Genomic DNA, 19,798 nt, shown 5'->3' with positions numbered 1-19,798 from the left:
TTTTGCGTCATCAGCAAATTTAGAAATATTGCATTTGGTTCCCTCACTCAAGTAATTTATATATATTGTGAATAGCTTGGGCCCGAGCACCGATCCCTGCGGTACACCACTAGTCACCGCCTGCCACCTGGAAAAAGACCAATTTATTCCCACTCTGTTTCTGGTCTGTCAACCAATTCTCAATCTATGCCAGTATATTACCTGCAATCATTTGTGCTTTAATTTTTCCCACTAGCCTCTTATGTGGGACCTAATCAAAAGCCTTCTTGAAATCCAAATACACCACATCCACTAGTTCTACCTTATCTATTCTACTAGTTACATGCTCAAAAAACTCCAGAAGATTAGTTAAGCATGATTTCCCTTTCATAAACTCATGCTGACTTTGTCTAATCCCGTAATGCTTAAGTGTTCTGTTACCACGTCTTTTATATGAGACTCTAGCATTTTCCCCACGACTAATGTTAGGCTAACTGGTCTGTAATTCTGTTTTATCCCCTCCCTCCTTTTTTAAATAGTGGGGTTACATTTGCCACCCTCCAATCTGTAGGAGAACTTTTTTAGCCAGTATGTAGAAAGCCCAACAAGGGAGGGGGCAGTTCTGGACCTAATATTCAGAAATGATCCCGGGCAGGTGGAAGGCATATCAGTAGGGGAGCATTTTGGAGATAGTGACCATAACTCAGTTATTTAGGATATTATGAAAAAGGATAAGGTTGGGCTGGGAATAAAAGTTCTAAACTGGGGAAAGGCTAATTTTACTAAGATGAGGTATGATTTTGCCCAAGTGGACTGGGAGCAGCTACTTGCAGATAAAACTGTGTCAGAGCAGTGGGAGGCATTCAAGGAGGGAATAGCAAGAGTACAGGGCAAATATGTTCCCATAAAGACAGGGCGGGGGGAGCAAGTCCGGAGAACCCTGGATGTCAAGGGACAAAGGTTAGGATTAAGAAAAAAAGAGGTTATGGCAAATACCGAGGGCTCAATATGGCAGAGTCCCTCAAGGAGTATAAAAAGTACAGGAGGGAACTTCAAAAGGGAATTAGGAAAGCTAAGAGAGTGCATGAGAAAGCATTGGTGGATAAAATAAAGGAAAATCCAAAGGGGCTTTTTAAATATATAAAGAGCAAGGAGGATAGCCGTAAACTGCAGGAAGATATCAACGGACTAGTCAGGCGGGCAGAACAGTGGAAAATAGAATTCAACCCGGAAAAGTGGGAAGTATTGCACTTGGAGATGGCTAACAAGGCAAGGGGTTAACTATGAATGGTAGGACCCTGCAAAGTACTGAAGATCAGAAGGACCTTGGTGTGCATATCCACAGATCCCTGAAGGTAGCAAGGCAGGTAGACAAGGTGGTTCAGAAGACATATGGGATACTTGCCTTCATTAGCCAAGGCATAGAATACAAGAACAGGGAGGTTATGCTGGAACTGTATAAAACCTGGTTAGGCTACAACTGGAGTACAGCGTGCACTTCTGGTCACCACAATATAGGAAGGATGTGATTACACTGGAGAGGGTGCAGAGGAGATTTACAGGATGCTGCCTAGGCTGGATGATCTGAGCTATGAGGGAAAATTGAATAGGCTGGGGTTGTTTTCCTTGGAGCAGCGAAGATTGAGAGGGGACCTGATAGAGGTGTATAAGATTATGAGGGGCATGGATAGGGTGGATATGAAGGCACTTTTTCCATTAGTAGAGGGGTCAGTAACAAGGGGGCATAGATTCAGAGGTAGAAGGCTAAGAAGGGAGTTGAGGAGAATTTTTTTCACCCAGGTGGGAATCTGGAACTCACTGCCTGAAAGGGTGATTCAGTCAGAAACTCTCGTATTAAGAAGTATTTATATATTCACTTGTGTTGCCACAGCCTCCAGGGCTATGAGCCAAGTGCTGGAACATGGGATTAATGTAGTCAGATCTTAGTTGACCGATGTGGACACGATGGGCCAAATGGCCTCCTTCTGTGCTGTAAACGTCTATGAGTCTAACATTAAGCCTGTCAAAACGTCTCTGTCCAACCCATGGTTAGGCTGCCTTCTCTCTTTCAAATGCAGATGGATCTTCCTCCAGCATTTTCAGTTTTATTTCAACTGGTTTTCCCCCATTGGCTCCGGCTGCCTGGGTCCACCCCCCCCAGCAACAGGCAACTGAAGGTTAAAGTGTGCAGCTTTTGTTAAACTGGCAGCCAGAGCAGCCTGTTTTTCCACAGGGTCTTAATGCCCACTGCTGGAATTACTCCGGCCAGTAAAGGTATCCTAGCACGATTCCGGAATAACGCAATATAAAGCACGAGAACACAGCATCATCATCGTCATGATAGCATCAAGTATCATTAAACAGCACGAGCAATGGCAGAAAATCGACAGCCAAGGGAAAGAGCAGCTGGAGTAACGATATCACACAAAACAGTGCAGGGAGTGGAAATCTGAAATGAAAACAGCAGCAACCGTGGAGAGAAGAACCAAGTTAACAGGTCGGTGACCTTACATCAGAACTAGGGTGAAGCCAGAAATGGAATAGGTCACATGGGGGAGGGTGGAAAAAGAACACAAGGGAAGGTGTGAGAGAGGCCAGTAGGCAGCAGACATTGAATGACAAAAGAGTTGGGTGGGGCATAGTAAAGAAAAAGCAAAGAAACAGAAGATCTGTCCAGAGTAAGTATGAGCTGCAGAATAACGAGCCAAAAGCAAAAACAAGAGAATATCAAGTTGAGACTGGCATATGCAAAGAAAAGGAAACAAAATGGGAACAGAGATTATTGGCTGAAATTATTGAACCCAATGTTTAGTCCAGAAGGCTATAAATTGCCTCATCGAAAGAGCTGTAACATTCACTTGGTTTCTTTCTCCACAGATGCTGCCTAACCTGCTGAGTATTTCCAGCATTTTCTCATTTGATTACATTTTCTTCTGCTGTGCCAAGGCGCCACATAATTTCACAGCGAGCGAGACAGTGGATTTAAAACATGCATTATACCCCTATAGGCGAACTGCCTGTGCTTGCTGCATGCTTTCAGCCAGTCCAACTCCAGCTTCCGTGGTTTTTCTAGTCCAAGTACAGAGCCTAGAAATGGGAGTCGGAAGATACGCTATAAATACGGTTCCCTCTGTGCCCACAGGCAGGGACACAACTCTATTTTCAAACATTTCTGATCGGCATTTCAAATGAATTCTCCACACTTGAACTCGCTGACCCTGCTGATAGGAGGACTGTAAATCATCAGCTAAAAACCTCACCCTTTCCTGGTCAAGAAATTGGTCTTTGACACAAGCACCAGTTGCACAAATCAATCAAGCTGTACTGGAGGGGCCGTCAGCTCAGTTGGTTTGAGTGTGGCATAAAATTACGCTGGCAGCCTGAGTTCAGTCCCCGGGCCAACTGAGATACTTACCTATAAAAACAAAAAACTGCAGATGCTGGAAATTCAAAACAAAAACAGAATTACCTGGAAAAACTCAGCAGGTCTGGCAGCATCGGCAGAGAAGAAAAGAGTTGACGTCTCGAGTCATCATGATCCTTCAGCAGAACTGGATGAATCCAAGGAAAGGGGTGAAATATAAGCTGGTTTAAAGTGGGGGGCGGGGGGGGGTTTGGGTTGGGCGGGGGGAGAGAAGTGGAGGGGGGTGGTGTGGTTGTAGGGACAAGCAAGCAGATAATCAAAAGATGTCACGAACAAAAGAACACATAGGTGTTGAAGTTGGTGATATTATCTAAACGAATGTGCTAATTAAGAATGGATGGTAAGGTACTCAAGGTATAGCTCTAGTGGGGGTGGGAGGGCATAAAAGATTTAAAAATAATGGAAATAGGTGGGAAAAGAAAAATCTATATAAATTATTGGAAAAAACAAAAGGGGGAAGAAATAGAAAGGGGGTGGGGAAGGAGGAGGGAGTTTAAGATCTAAAGTTGTTGAATTCAATATTCAGTCCAGAAGGCTGTAAAGTGCCTAGTCGGAAGATGAGGTGCTGTTCCTCCAGTTTGCACTGGGCTTCACTGGAACAACGCAGCAAGCCAAGGACAGACATGTGGGCAAGAGAGCAGGGTGAAATGTTAAAATGGCAAGCGACAAGGAGGTTTGGGTCATTCTTGCGGACAGACCGCGGGTGTTCTGCAAAGCGGTCACCCAGTTTACGTTTGGTCACTCCAATGTAGAGGAGACCGCATTGGGAGCAACAAATGCAGTAGACTAAGTTGGGGGAAATGCAAGTGAAATGCTGCTTCACTTGAAGTGAGTGTTTGGGCCCTTGGACGGTGAGGAGAGAGGAAGTGAAGGGGCAGGTGTTGCATCTTTTGCGTGGACATGGGGAGGTGCCATAGGTGGGGGTTGAGGAGTAGGGGGTGATGGAGGAGTGGACCAGGGTGTCCCGGAGGGAACGATCCCTACGGAATGCTGCCGGGGGGATGAAGGGAAGATGTGTTTGGTGGTGGCATCATGCTGGAGTTGGCGGAAATGGCGGAGGATGATCCTTTGAATGCGGAGGCTGGTGGGGTGATAAGTGAGGACAAGGGGGACCCTATCATGTTTCTGGGAGGGAAGAGAAGGCGTGAGGGCGGATGCGCACGAGATGGGCCGGACACGGTTGAGGGCCCTGTCAATGACCGTGGGTGGGAAACATTGGTAAAGGAAGAAGGAGGACATGTCAGAGGAACTGTTTTTGAAGGTAGCATCATCAGAACAGATGCGACGGAGGCAAAGGAATTGAGAGAATGGGATGGAGTCCTTACAGGAAGCAGGGTGTGAGGAGCTGTAGTTGAGGTAGCTGTGGGAGTCGGTAGGCTTGTAATGGATATTGGTGGACAGTCTATCATCAGAGATTGAGACAGAGAGGTCAAGGAAGGGAAGGGAAGTGTCAGAGATGGACCACGTGAAAATGATGGAGGGGTGGAGATTGGAAGCAAAATTAATAAATTTTTCCAAGTCCCGAAGAGAGCATGAAGCAGCTATGAAACAGGCGGCTATGCCAGTCTCTTTATGGGGTACGTGGAACATTCCTTGTTCCAGTCCTACTCCGGCCCCCTTCTACAACTCTTTCTCCGGTACATCGATGATTACTTCGGTGCTGCGTCATGCTCTCATCGGGACTTGGAAAAATTTATTAATTTTGCTTCCAATCTCCAACCCTCCATCATTTTCACGTGGTCCATCTCTGACCACTTCCCTTCCCTTCCATGACCTCTCTGTCTCAATCTCTGGTGATAAACTGTTCACCAATAGCCATTACAAGCCTACCGACTCCCACAGCTACCTCGACTACAGCTCCTCACACCCCGCTTCATGTAAGGACTCCATCCCATTCTCTCAATTCCTTTGCCTCCGTCGCATCTGTTCTGATGATGCTACCTTCAAAAACAGTTCCTCTGACATGTCCTCCTTCTTCCTTTACCGAGGTTTCCCACCCACGGTCATTGACAGGGCCCTCAACCGTGTCCGGCCCATCTCCCGCGCATCCGCCCTCATGCCTTCTCCTCCCTCCCAGAAACATGATAGGGTCCCCCTTGTCCTCACTTATCACCCCACCAGCCTCCGCATTCAAAGGATCATCCTCCGCCATTTCCGCCAACTCCAGCATGATGCCACCACCAAACACATCTTCCCTTCACCCCCCCGGCGGCATTCCGTAGGGATCGTTCCCTCCGGGACACCCTGGTCCACTCCTCCATCACCCCCTACTCCTCAACCCCCACCTATGGCACCTCCCCATCCCCACGCAAAAGATGCAACACCTGCCCCTTCACTTCCTCTCTCCTCACCGTCCAAGGGCCCAAACACTCACTTCAAGTGAAGCAGCATTTCACTTGCATTTCCCCCAACTTAGTCTACTGCATTCGTTGCTCCCAATGCGGTCTCCTCTACATTGGAGTGACCAAACGTAAACTGGGTGACCGCTTTGCAGAACACCTGCATTCTGTCCGCAAGAATGACCCAAACCTCCCTGTCGCTTGCCATCTTAACACTCCACCCTGCTCTCTTGCCCACATGTCTGTCCTTGGCTTTCTGCATTGTTCCAGTGAAGCCCAGCACAAACTGGAGAAACAGCACCTCATCTTCCGACTAGGCACTTTACAGCCTTCTGGACTGAATATTGAATTCAACAACTTTAGATCTTAAACTCCCTCCTCCTTTCCCATCCTCTCTCTGTTTCTTCCCCCTTCCTTTTGTTTTTCCAATAATTTATATAGATTGTTCTTTTCCCACGCATTTCCATTATTTTTAAATCTTTTATGCCCCCCCACCCTCACTAGAGCTGTACCTTGAGTGCCCTACCATCCATTCTTAATTAGCACATTCGTTTAGATAATATCACCAACTTCAACACCTCTGTGTTCTTTTGTCTGTGACATATTTTGATGATCTGCTCCTATCACTGCTTGCTTGTCCCTACAACCACACCACCCCCCTCCACTTCCCTCCCCCCCACCCAAACCACGCGCCCCCCCCCCCCCCCCCCCCCCCCCCCCCCCCCCACCCCAACACCCACCTTAAACCAGCTTATATTTCACCCCTCTCCTTGGATGCACCCAGTTCTGCTGAAGGGTCATGAGGGCTCGAAACGTCAACTCTTTTCTTCTCCACCAATGCTGCCAGACCTGCTGAGTTTTTCCAGGTAATTCTGTTTTTGTTTTGAGATACTTACCTGCCTCTTCTACTTACCCCATTGTGATATCATAGCTTCATGAAGCCATGATGAGCAATCATCTGACAATGAGCATGCAGCAGGAATAGAGATGAAGCTGGACTCAACGACACACAGCATTAACAAGGATCTTCACCAATAATGCGATAAAAGAAAAGACTTTTGATTATGTTGAGCTTTTCACAAGCTCGAACATCCCAAAGCACTCTACAATCAGGTATTTTTGAAGTGTCATTACTGGTGTAATGTATAAAACACAACAGCTAATTTCTGCACAGCAAGCTCCTGCAAAAAAAAACAATGTGAAAGTGAGCAGATATCTGTTTCTGTGGTGCTGATTGGGGGATAAATATTGGCCAGGACATGGGGGAAGAACTTGCCTGCTCTCCTTTTAATATAGCGGCTGTGGGAATACTTTTACATCTACCTGGCAGGCAGATGGGGGCCTCAGTTTAACGTCTCACCTGACAGAGAACAGTTGCAAGCCCCTTTGCTCAAACTAAACAAACAGTCGCAAAACAACTTTCATGGGGAAAACTCGCAGCAAAGTTCAAATGATCACCGTCCATTGGCATCAATATTGGGGCCAGAGGGACAGAAGAAATACATGTGGTGAGTTTACTCTTTCCTTCCATTGCCTGTCTGGAACCTGCATACTAACAGGAGACAGTAGAATTGCTCCAAGATGTAAGTTGTCCTGAAGAGAGAATGTTATTATTTTGTAAGCTTGCAGGACAGATGGAGTCCAGTTCAAACTACAGTCTAGATTCTCATAAACGCTGACCCGGGCAGTGATTATACACTTGAGATCACAGGGCAGCATATGAATTAAGACATGTTTCAAATTCCTATTAATATTGAATAAAGTACTCTTTCACCATATTACAACAAGCATTATGAACATTGGGCATTTGTATGCACTTTGCTGCTATTAAAATGAGCACAGCCTGCCAGCCATTCAGAGTTTTATCAAGGGCAATTGTACAGACTTGCAGCAACCAACCTGCAATGCCAGGGGCCTTGTGTTCAGATGTAAATAAGGTCACATTAACACAAGTGCTGACAAAGTAAGAAATTGGATGTCAAAGAATATTAAGTGTGCGCGAAACATTCCAAATACCTCGGCATGGCCTTGGCATTCATAGTTGAAGAAGTGAATTAATAGCCAATTTCTTTTCTCTGCTAATTGACAATGCCACTGAGCATTGAGCAGTGAAACCGCTCTCGTTGCTGAGCTGAAAACGGCTGGTGGCTTGAACACTGCAGCAGCAACACAAAGAACCACACGTGTGTTTTAGATTTGATTCCTTCTGAGCTTTCACATCGCTCAACAATGCCAGTTACCTCAGCTATTTAACTAGTTCATCCAGACTTTGTCCTTGCTCTGTAGAAGCTGTTATTGCAGCTCAAGGCACCAAGTGCTTAAAAAGCTGTCTTGCACGTCAAGTATGCTGTTGTGATATTTTTCTCGGGAGGACAAAACAGTAACAAGGATAATTCTATTCATGTGTAAAGCATAGACCAAACATGGATAATGGTTACGAAACACAGCCATCTGAGTCCCTGCTTCCGTCCCTCAACTCCCTCACCTCACTCTCTTCCCCTTTAAGAATCTCCTTAAAAACCACTACTTTGAGCAAGGTTTTGGTCAGCCCGCTCAGGAGCCATTCTCCTCATGTCTATCTGGGACTCACTTTGGGACCTTTCCCTCGTCAGTGGAATAAAAAGGTGTTGTTATTCACATCCAGGAGAAATGCAGGGCTGAATGTGAAAGCCCTTGGCTCAGATGTGCAGGGGACTGAGGTCATAGGAACAAGGGAGGCTATTCAGCCCCTCAAGCCTGTTCCATCAATTAGATCGTGGCTCATTTGTATCTAAACTCCACCTTGGTTCTTTCACTCTTCATACCCTTACAGTGCAGGAGGTGGCCATTCGGCCCATCAAGTCCACACCGGCTCTCTGAAAGACCATTCTCCCTAATCCCAAATCCCTGCCTCATCCCTGTAACCTTACACATTCTCTCTCTTTTCAGGTCGCATTCCAATTCCCCTTTGAATACCTTGATCGAATCTGCCTTCACCACCTTCTCAGGTAGCTCGTTCCAGACTCCAAGGGTGAAAAAAAATTTCCTCACATCACTTTTACTCCTTTTGCCAATTATTTTGAATCTGTGCCTTCTTGTTCTTGATGCTTCCTTGAGTGGGAACAGTTTCTCACTATTTACCCCATTTTTAGCCCTCAGGATCTTGAATACCTCTATCAAGTCTGCTCTCAACGTTCTTTTCCCCAAGAAAAACAGTCCCAAACTCTCCAATCTATCCTCATAGCTACAGTTCTTCACCCTGGGAATCATTCTTGTGAATCTCCTTATTGTGCTCGCTCCAATGCCTTCACATCTTTCCTCAAGCATGGTGCGCAGAACTGGACGAAGTACTCCAGACAAGACCTAACTCACGTCTTATACAAGTTCAACATGACCTCTTTATGCTTGTACTCAATGTCCCTAATAATAAAGCCTAAGAAACTGTCTGCTTTATGAACTGCTCTCTCAACATGCCCTGTTATGGACTTATGGACATATACACTGAGGTCCCTCTGTTCCTGCACCTCCTTTAGAGCCTGCCTTTATTTTATACTGTACCTCCATATTCTTCCTGCCAAGATGAATTACCTCACACTTCTCTGCATTGAACTTCATATCACACTTGTCTGTCTAATCCACCAACATGTCTATGTTCTTTTGAAGTTCAAGACTATCCCCATCACAGTTGACAAGTGGTGAACAGAAATCTATCAATCTTAGCTTTAAAAATTTCAATTGAATTCCAGCCTCAACAGCTTTTTGGGGGGAAAAGAGTTCCAAATTTCCGCTCCCGTTCCTGACATCACTCTGAAAGGCCCAGCTCCAGGAGTTGGTGGGTGTTTTCCTGAGAAATATCACTGCACTCACCAAGAAGAATAGGACATAGCCAATTACTGTTCTTTGCAATGGGAGAATTACAGAATCTTAAAACCACCTCAAGTTCCACCACCAGGGACCAAACAAAAATTGAGTTGACATGCTGAATTCTGTAAAAGAGTTCTCTTAAAACCTGAGAGAGAATTAAAGCCTCCTAGGAAGTTTAAAGCTATAATGAACAAGAGGAGGAGAAAAAAAAAACACTGCTTTTCAGTTTGATGGTCTCCAGCAGCCCAGTGGTGTAACACATTAGCGCAATGTGCCTTCGATTCCAATTGCAGCTCCCTGACATCTGTTCTCCAGAAAGGCAGAAACATGACTGATGTGACTGACAAGTGAGTGGACTACAGATGCAATGAATGCATGAGGCTTCTTAGAGGTTTACAAATCATTTCCACAGTCTGTCAGCACAAACGCTCAATGCATTTACTGCTAACTTTGTGGTTGGATTTTGAACCTGCCCCTCACAGGTCCAAATACACACATGTGAACTCAGTAAACCTGCTGTGTTATTACATTCAATCCCTGTGCAATCAAGTATTTCACAAGGATGTAGAGTTTGGAGAAGGCCATTCAGCCCCTTTTGCCTGTTCCCCCATTCAATAAGGCAGCTAATTTATGCACAGCAAGCTCCCACAAACAGCAAACTCCCCAAAGCAGCAATATGACAATAAGCTTTTATTTAGGTGATGTTTATTGAGGGATAAAAATTGGCCAGGAAACCTGAGAGAACTCCCCTGCTCTTCTTCAAAGTAGTGGTCATGGCACCTTTCACATTGACTCGATGGGGCCTTGGTTTACAGCAAAATACAGCATTTCCGGCAATGCAGCATTGGATTGTAAACTTTGATTATGTGCTCAAACATGTCAAGTGCAGAACCCTATGTCTCAGAGACGAGAGTGCTAACCACTGAGTCATTCTTGTAGCTTTTTCAATGGTCTTTAGCTTGGTAATGAGCACACAAGGTGCATTTAAACACTATCTTGCTTACACTGCTTAGCTCTGATGCACAAATGTAATGTACACATACAATACTTTGAAAATCTCTGTAGCTTGACAGCTCATTGAGCTCGATATAAAGGTCAAGTGTGGTACCAGACAATATGGTGCCCAAGTGACACAAAAACAAATAGGATGTTATTCTTTATTGTGAGGAGAATTGAATGGAAGAGCAGGGAGGTGATGCTTCAGTTCAGGCACTGGTGAGACCACACCTGGAGTACTGCACACAGTATTGGTTTCCTTATTTAAGGAAGGATGTAAATGCATTGGAAGTAGTTCAGAAAAGGTTGACGAGACTAATACCTGGAATGGACGGGTTGCCATATGAGGAAAGGTTGGACAGATTAGGCTTGTATCCATTGGCGTTTAGAAGAGTAAGGGGCAACCTGGCTGAAACATATAAGATCCTGAGGGGGTAGATGACACAGTGGATGTGGAGAGGATATTTCCTCTTGTGGGAGAATCTAGAATGAAGGGTCACTGTTTAAAAATAAGGAGTGCTTAGTTAAGATGGAGATGAGATTAGATTTTTTTTTTCTCCCAGAGGAGTGGAATTCTCTTCCTCAAAAGGTGGTAGAGGCAGAATCTTTGAATATTTTTAAAGCAGAGGTAGATAAGATTCTTGATAAGCAAGGGGGTGAAAGAATATCGGGGGGGGAGGGGGAGGCAGGAACGTGGAGTTGAGGATAAAAATCAGATCAGCCATGATCTTATTGAATGGCGGAGAAGGCTCGAAGGACCGACTGGCCTACTCCGAATTCGCATGTTTGTAATTTCAAGACATTGTTGCAGATCGCACAACACATGCTTTTCACTCAGTGATCGCATTCTCATCTGAGCCAGCAGGATTATGGCTACTTCTAGGGATCACCAAGGGAGTGCTGCACTGTCAGAAGTGACGTCTTTCACCCAGTCATGTGGATTTAAAAGGACAAACAGCCTCAGCCTATACCACTGAAACAACTCACCTCACCAGGGATCTCTTGCACACAGGAAGCTCCCACAAACAGCAAGCTGACGACCACATTTTCAATGTTATGGCAGCAATTACAATTCAAACGCATTTCACTGGATCCGAAGTGTTTTGGGGCAAACGAGGTCTGAAAAGCCGTCACATCAATGCAGTTCTCTCTTTTATACATCACCTATTGACATGCCAATCTCAAGTATCAAGCATACATATAGTCAGTAGCACTGAGACGTGATCATTCAACTTCGTAAAGGTTTCTTCAGTCACCGATAAAGGAGACACATGGGTTTGATCATAAATCCATCAACTGACCTTGCAACTCACAAGACAGTTCATGTCAATAACTCCTCAGCTAATACAGAACATATCCCACACTCCATCTTTGAACCATTTCAGTATCTCCCTAAAACACAACACCAAAACACTTCAGAAGTATTTTGTTGTCTGTGAAAAATTTTGAGCCATATTTGAAGATTGTGACAGATGCTACATAAATGAAAAAAGCTTCCCCAACAGATGATGACAAAATAAATCTGATAAATAAGTGAACAATAAGGCTTGGTGGTACAGTATATCCTGTGTGGTTTCATTTCAGCACAGGCACAGACAGGATAGGTGCGAATTGGTTTGTGTGTGATGTGGCTTCAATACATTTCTTTATCTTGTAGAGTACTTGTCGAGTCAATCTTCAAAGGGAATACAGTGACTTAAGGCGGAATTGGACATGGGCTGTACAGCCCAGCAGCCTGACCGAATGTGAAGAAGGATAAGCTGTAGCCAGTTGCACAGCCCCAGTGGATCTGCTATCATACTGCTGAGGGAGCTTTGTGAAGAATTGCTCACGCCACAAGTTCTGAATCCAAGACCGCTCCCAGGCCCTGCTGACAGCTCAATATGATCCAATCTAAATCCCACTCTGAACTTCCTCAACCTTGGCCCCTCCCAGCCCTCCTGTCCCTCAGTACCTGTCCAAATGGTTCAAGATGAGGTAGCCCACCCTTCACCCCTGCACTCTGGTATCACGCGCACAAACCTTCTCCAGCCCCTTTCTTCTTCCATCGCCTGTTTAACAAGTAAAGATCCCCCACCCAACATACTATATATATAACATTTTGTGCCTGCGCATGACAACTTGAAGAGTCTGAGCTTACAGGGAAAGTCAGAGCCCGGGGGGGATCATTCAGCCTGTCGTGCCTTGGCAGCTCTCTGTGGGATCTACTCCCTTTGTTCCACTCCTTTTCCCCAGAGCCCTGCAATATTTTTCACCCCCTTCAGATAACAATCCAGCTTCCTTTCCAAATAGACTGGCTTTAGAGAGCACGCTGGCATCACCATAGCCCATCCCAACCCACCCCACCTTGTCCTCACTCCCGCCCACTCGCAGGCCTAGACCCCCCTTCCCCCTGCTCCCAGCAGGATTGGGGCTCCTCCCGGGGCAACCAACTCTTTTTAAGTAAAATCATCGACACTTGAGGAAAGTGAAGCTGAGACCACAGCCATGATGCTACTGAACGGTGCAGCAGGCTCGATGGGCCAAATGGCCTGCTGCTGCTGCTGCTATGTTCTGGAGTTGTAAACCATGGGAATTGTGAGGGGGTACGATGGGCGAGTGCGAGTGATCACAAGAGTGGGGAGGGTGATCAGAACTCCACCCCCACCCCACCCCACCCCCTGGTAGCCGCTGTCCACAGGTTGCATGAGCGAAGAGGTGAGGGAGGGCACATTCTCGGGATCAGTCTCCCCTAGGCTGTCCTCAAAACTAAGGGTCAAGAGACGTCTGATGAAGGGTCGTGGGACGAACCATCAAAAGAAAGGCGACAATCCCTTGAAATACACGACAGGTGGTCGCCCGGCCTCCTACCTATTCCCCTGCTCCTGCCACTGCGACGACAGACCCGCACCCTTGCCTCCCCGCGACATCAGACCCTGCCCTGCCCTGCCCCAGGATTGGGGGCAGAGAGGGGAGGGGGGAGGGGCGGGTCTCCCGCTCTGACCCTCTTCCCCGGACCCTCAGTCCCGGGGCCTCTTCCTGGGCCGCAGAGCCGGGGCCTCTCGCAGCGCCCGGTCGCCGCAGTCAGTGCGAGCGCAGGTGCGGATCCCGACCGCTCTCTCCCTCCGTCACTCACTCACCAGCTCATCCCGATCCCGATCCCGAACCTCCTTCTCCTTTCCCTGGGATTTGCTCCGCCGTCTCCTGGAGCCGGGGGGGTGGGGGTCACCGAGGGGGAGGGGTCAAAGGGCGGCCCCGCCCCCCCCCGGGGTCACGGTGACGTCAGCAGCAGCTGTTGCTGTAACCTCCAGGATTACACAGCAAGAGGCAACACAAACTTTCCCTCCTGCCCCTGCAGCTCAACCCTGAGTCAATATTAGAGAGGCAGACAAACCCCCTCATTCATTCCTTATTCTTACCTCCCCCACCGCCCCCAGACTTGGCCGCAGTCCACTGGCTGACTAACTGAGCCCCCATCTTATGGGATCGTCCCTAGTTTTTTGGGGTGACCAGACATCCCAGTTTTAATTGCCGGGATTCGTGTCCCAGGCTGCTGAGGGAGGCAAGGGAGGAGATCGCAGGGGCTCTGACCCAAATTTTTAATTCCTCTCTTTGGCCACGGGGGAGGTGCCAGAGGACTGGAGAACAGCTAATGTGGTTCCGCTATTTAAGAAGGGTTGTAGAGATAAGCCAGGGAACTACAGGCCAGTGAGTCTCACGTCAGTGGTAGGGAAACTATTGGGGAAAATTCTGAAGGAGAGAATCTATCTCCACTTGGAGAGGCAAGGTTTGATCAGGGATGGTCAGCATGACTTTGTCAGGGGGACGTCATGCCTAACAAATTTGACTGAATTTTTTGAGGAGGTGACCAGGTGTGTAGATGAGGGTAGTGCAGTTGATGTAGTTTATATGGATTTCAGCAAAGCCTTTGACAAGGTCCCACATGGGAGACTAATAAAGAAGGCAAATGCACATGGGATACAGGGTAATTTGATAAGGTGGATTCAAAATTGGCTTAGTTGTAGGAGACAGAGGGTGTTGACAAAAGGATACTTTAGTGACTGGAAGCCAGTGTCCAGTGGCATACCACAGGGATCTGTGCTGGGTCCCCTATTATTTGTCATTTATATAAACGACATAGATGACTATGGGGAGGGTAGGATTAGTAAGTTTGCGGATGACACAAAGATTGGCCGGATGGTTAACAGTGAGGTTGAGTGTCTTGGGCTATAGGAAGATATAGGCGGGATGGTCAAATAGGCAGGTAAGTGGCAGATGGAATTTAACCCTGAAAAGTGTGAGGTGATACACTTTGGAAGGAGTAATCTGACAAGGAAGTATTCAATGAATGGTATGACACTAGGAAGTTCTGAGGAACAAAGGGACCTTGGCATGTGTGTCCATAGATCTCTGAAGGCGGATGGGCATGTTAGTGGGGTGGTGAAAAAGGCATATGGGACACTTGCCTTTATCAATCGAGGCACAGATTACAAAAGTAGGGAGATCGTGTTGGAGTTGTATAGAACTTTGGTGAGGCCACAGCTGGAGTACTGTGTGCAGTTCTGGTCGCCACATTATAGGAAAGATGTGATTGCACTGGAGGGAGTGCAGAGGAGATTCACCAGGATGTTGCCTGGGATGAAACATTTAGGTTATGAAGAGAGGTTGGATAGACTTGGATTGTTTTTATTGGAGCAGAGAAGACTGAGAGGCGACCTGATTAGTTGAAGGGTCACTCACAAGGGGACATAAGTTCAAGGTGAGGGGCAGGAGGTTCAGGGGAGATGGGAGGAAAAACTTCTTTACCCAGAGGGTGGTGACGGTCTGGAATGCACTGCCTGGGAGGGTGTTGGAGGCAGGTTGCTTCACAACCTTTAAAAAGTACCTGGATGAGCACTTGGCACATCATAACATTCGAGGCTATGGGCCAAGTGCTGGTAAATGGGATTAGGTAGGTAGGTCAGGTGTTTCTCATATGTCGGTGCAGACTCGATGGGCCGAAGGGCCTCTTCTGCACTGTGAGATTCTGTGATTCGATGTGATAGTCCCAGGTTTTCATTAAATGCCCCGGTGTCCCGATGTTTTCCTAAAGATAGTTGAAATGTCCCAGGCATTTCACCTCTTCCCCTTCTGCCCAATATAAACTGAGCCTGGGTGGGGCAGATGAAAATCAGTGAGAAATTCCACCCTTCTTCTGCATAAACTGCAGTATTCGGGGTGTTCAGGGCTGAAAGGGCTAATGAAGAAGTACTGCCCAGATGAAGGCAAGAAGGAGAAAGCTCATGGCTTCGACTGTCGTCTTGTCCAGCCGTAGTTATGTTCGTCCAATAAACCAATTATTGTTCAGACATACCTGTGACTCCATAACCGCTCCTTAGTCAATCACAACCAGCAGTCAATGTAAACACCCATCACATGGTATATAGCAGGCTTGTATCCAACACCCGGCACCTCTGCCATCCTCCTGACATCTCTAAGGGAGTTAGAGTCATAGAGTCATAGAGGTCTACAGCACAGAAAAAGGCCCTTCGGACCATCAAGTCTGCACTGGTCAAACAAGTACCTAACTATTCTAATCCCATTTTCCATCATTAGACCCATAGCCTTGTATGCCATGGATCGCAAGTGCACATCCAAATACTTCTTAAATGTTATGAGGGGTTCTACCTCTATCACCCTATCAGGCAGCGAGTTCCAGATTCCCAACACCCTCTGGGTGAAAAAATTCTTCCTCACATCCCCTCTAAACCTCCTGCCCCTTCCCTTAATCTATGCCCCCTGGTTATTGATCCCTCCACCAAGGGGAAAAGTTCTTCCCTGTCTACCCTATCTATGCCCCTCATAATTTTATACACCTCAATCATGTCCCCCCTCAATCTCCTCCACTCCAGAGAAAATAACCCCTGTCTATCCAATCTCTCCTCATAACTAAAACTCTCCAGCCCAGGCAGCATCCTGATAAATTTCCTTTGCACTCTCTCTTGTGCAATCACATCCTTCCTATAATGCAGATTCCAGAACTGCACACAACAATCTAGCTGTGGCCTAACCAGCGTTTTATACAGTTCCAGCATAACCTCCCTGCTCTTATATTCTATGCCTCAGCTAATAAAGGCAATTGTCCCATATGCCTTCTCAACCACCTTATCTAGCTGTCCCGCTTACCTTAAGGGACCGGTGGACATGCACACCAAGGTCCCTCTCATCCTCAGTACTTCCCAGGGTCCTACCTTTCATCGTGTATTCATTCCCGTACCTTGTTTGTCCTGCCCAAGTGCATCACCTCACACTTATCCGGATTAAATTCCATTTGCCACTGATCAGCCCATCTGACCAGCCCATCTATATCCTCCTGTAATCTCAGGCTATCCTCCTCACTATTTAACATCCCACCAATTTTCGTGTCATCCATGAACTTCCAGGTCAACCCTCCTACATTCAAGTCTAAATCATTTATATGTAACACAAACAGCAAGGGACCCAACACCGATCCCTGTGGAACCCCACTGGACACAGGCATCCAGTCACAAAAACACCCCTCGAACATCACCCTCTGCTTCCTGCCACTCAGCCAATTCTGGATCCAATTTGCCAAATTGCCTTGGATTCCATGGGCTCTTTCCTTCATTATCAGTATCCCATGTGGGGCCTTATCAAAAGCCTTGCTGAAGCCCAAGTAGACTATGTCAAATGCATTGCCCTCATCTGCACACCTGGTAGCCTCTTCAATAAATTCAATCAAGGTGGTCAGACATGACCTCCTATTAACAAAACCATGCTGACTGTCCTTGATTAATCCCTGCCTCTCCAAGTGTAGATTAATTCTGTCCCTCAGAATTGCTTCCAATAGTTTTCCCACCACTGAGGTTAGACTGATTGGCCTGTAGTTCCCTGGTTTATTCCTTCCTCCCTTCTTGAATAACGGTACCACATTGGCTGTCCTCCAGTCCTCTGGAACGTCTCCTGTGGCCAGAGAGGTTTGAAAATTATTGCCAGCGCCCCTGCTATCTCCTGCCTTGCCTCACTCAACAACCTAGGATACATTTCATCCGGGCCTGGAGATTTATCTACTTTTAAGCCTGCCATACCACTTAAAACCTCCTCCCTTTCTATGCTAATTTCTTTAATTATATCACAGTCCTTCTGCCTGATTTCCACACCCACGTCTTCCCTTTCACCTGTGAACACCGACACAAAGTATTCACTTAGAACCCTATGTCTTCCGGCTCCACGTACAAATTACCACCATGGTCCTTAATGAGTCCTACTCTTTCCCTAGTTACCCTCTTACTCTTAATGTACTTGTAAAATAACTTTGGATTTTCCTTTATTTTACCTGTCAATATCTTCATGCCCCCTTTTTACTCTCCTAATTTCCTTTTTAAGTTCCCCCCAACACATTCTATACTCCTCTAGGTCATCCGCTGTTTTGAGCCGTCGGTATCTGCCATAAGCTTCCCTTTTTCTCTTTATCCAATCTTGTATTGCCCCCAACATCCAGGGTTGCCTGGATTTGTTAGCCCCATCCTTCATCTTTACTGGAATATGTTGGCCCTGTACTCTCTCTATTTCCTTCTTAAATGAGCCCCACTGCTCTGACACAGATTTACCTAAAAGTAGCTGGTCCCAGTCCACTATGGCCAAATCATATTTGATCTTATTAAAATTGGCCTTCTCTCAATTTAGAACTCTGATTTCTGGCCCATCCTTGCCCTTTTCCATAACAACCTTGAACCTAACAGAGGTATGATCACATCTGCAAGATGCTCCCCTGCTGATACCTCTACGACTTTCCCAGCTTCATTCCCTAGAATTAAGTCCAGGATCACTCCATGTCTTGTAGGACCAACTACGTACTGGTTTAAAAAGCTCTCCTGGATACATTTTAAGAAATCCACTCCTTCTAAACTTATCACATTATGACTAACCCAGTTAATGTTGGGGAAGTTGAAATCCCACTATTACTACCCTATTATTTTTACATTTCTCTGAAATTTGCCTACATATATGCTCCTCTATTTCTCTCTATTTGGAGACTTATAGTACACTCCCAGCAATGTGATCGCTCCTTTTTTGTTTTTCAGTTCTACCCATATGGCTTCATTTGAGGAGCCTTCTAAGATGTCATCCCTCCTTACTGCTGTAATTGATTCCTTGATCAATATTACGATACCCCCTCCTCTTTTACCTCCTTCCTGTCTCACCTGAAGACCCTATATCCTGGAACATTGAGCTGCCAATCCTGTCCTCTCTCAACCATGTCTCTGTGACAGCAATGACATCATACTTCCATGTGTTAATTTGTGCCCTCAACTCATCTGCCTTATTCGTCAGACCTCTTGCGTGAAAATAAATACCATCCAACCTTGCCAAACTCCCTTGTGCCTTAACGGGCCTTTTATTTCTATGCCTTCCAGACTCACTTGCTCTCTCTTCTAAGTTTGGCTGCGCATCTCCTCCTGCTGAACCTCATCTCAGGATCCCATCCCCCTGCCAAGTTAGGTTAAACCCTCCCCAACAGCATGAGCAAACCTCCCCGCAAGGATGTTGGTCCCATTCCGGTTCAGGTGCAACCCGTCCGCCTTGTATAGGTCCCACCATCCCCAGAAACCATCCCAATGTCCCAGAAATCTAAAGCCCTCCCTCCTGCACCATCTCTCCAGCCATGCATTTATCTGGACTAATCTACTATTTCTATACTCACCAGTGCGAGGCACCAAAAGTAATCCAGAGGTTACTACCTTTGAGGTCCTGTTTTTAAATCTGCTTCCGAACTCCCTATATTCTGCTTGCAGGACCTCATCCCTCCTTCTACCTACGTCGCTGGTACCAATATGAACCACGATCTCTGTCTGTTTGCCCTCCCACTTTAGAATGCCTGCAGCCGTTCAGTGACATCCTTGACCCTGGCACCAAGGAGGCAACACACCATCCTGGAGTCACGTCTACGGCCACAGAAACACCCGTCTGTTCCCCTTACTATCGAATCTTCTACCACTATTGCTCTTCCCCTCTTTTTCCCCGATACCTGTGCAGCTGAGCCACTCACAATACCAGGAGCGTGGCTGCAATCCCCCAAGGAACCGGCACTCTCACCGTTTTCCAACACAGAAAAATGGTTCTCCAGAGAGATGCACCCTGGGGATTTCCTGACTACCTGCCTGACACCTTTCTTCTGACTGATGGTCACCCATTCCCTCTCTGTCTGCACTTCCGTAAGCTGTGGGATGACCACGCC

General features: G+C 46.6%; 1 protein-coding gene across 1 annotated transcript in view; it reads right to left on the bottom strand.

Moving 5' to 3' along the window:
- Positions 1-13,816, bottom strand: part of bin3 (bridging integrator 3) — a 128,462-nt gene extending 114,646 nt beyond the window's left edge. Inside the window, exon 1 of the mRNA XM_041210347.1 lies at positions 13,701-13,816. Coding sequence (XP_041066281.1) covers positions 13,701-13,708 — 8 coding nt within the window. The 5' untranslated portion in view covers positions 13,709-13,816. The remainder of the gene's footprint in view (positions 1-13,700) is intronic.
- Positions 13,817-19,798: the final 5,982 nt, after the last annotated feature.

This window comes from Carcharodon carcharias, chromosome 17 (genome assembly GCF_017639515.1).
Source record: "Carcharodon carcharias isolate sCarCar2 chromosome 17, sCarCar2.pri, whole genome shotgun sequence".
NCBI classification, from domain to species: domain Eukaryota; kingdom Metazoa; phylum Chordata; class Chondrichthyes; order Lamniformes; family Lamnidae; genus Carcharodon; species Carcharodon carcharias.
This window is presented reverse-complemented; position numbering and strand designations above follow the sequence as displayed.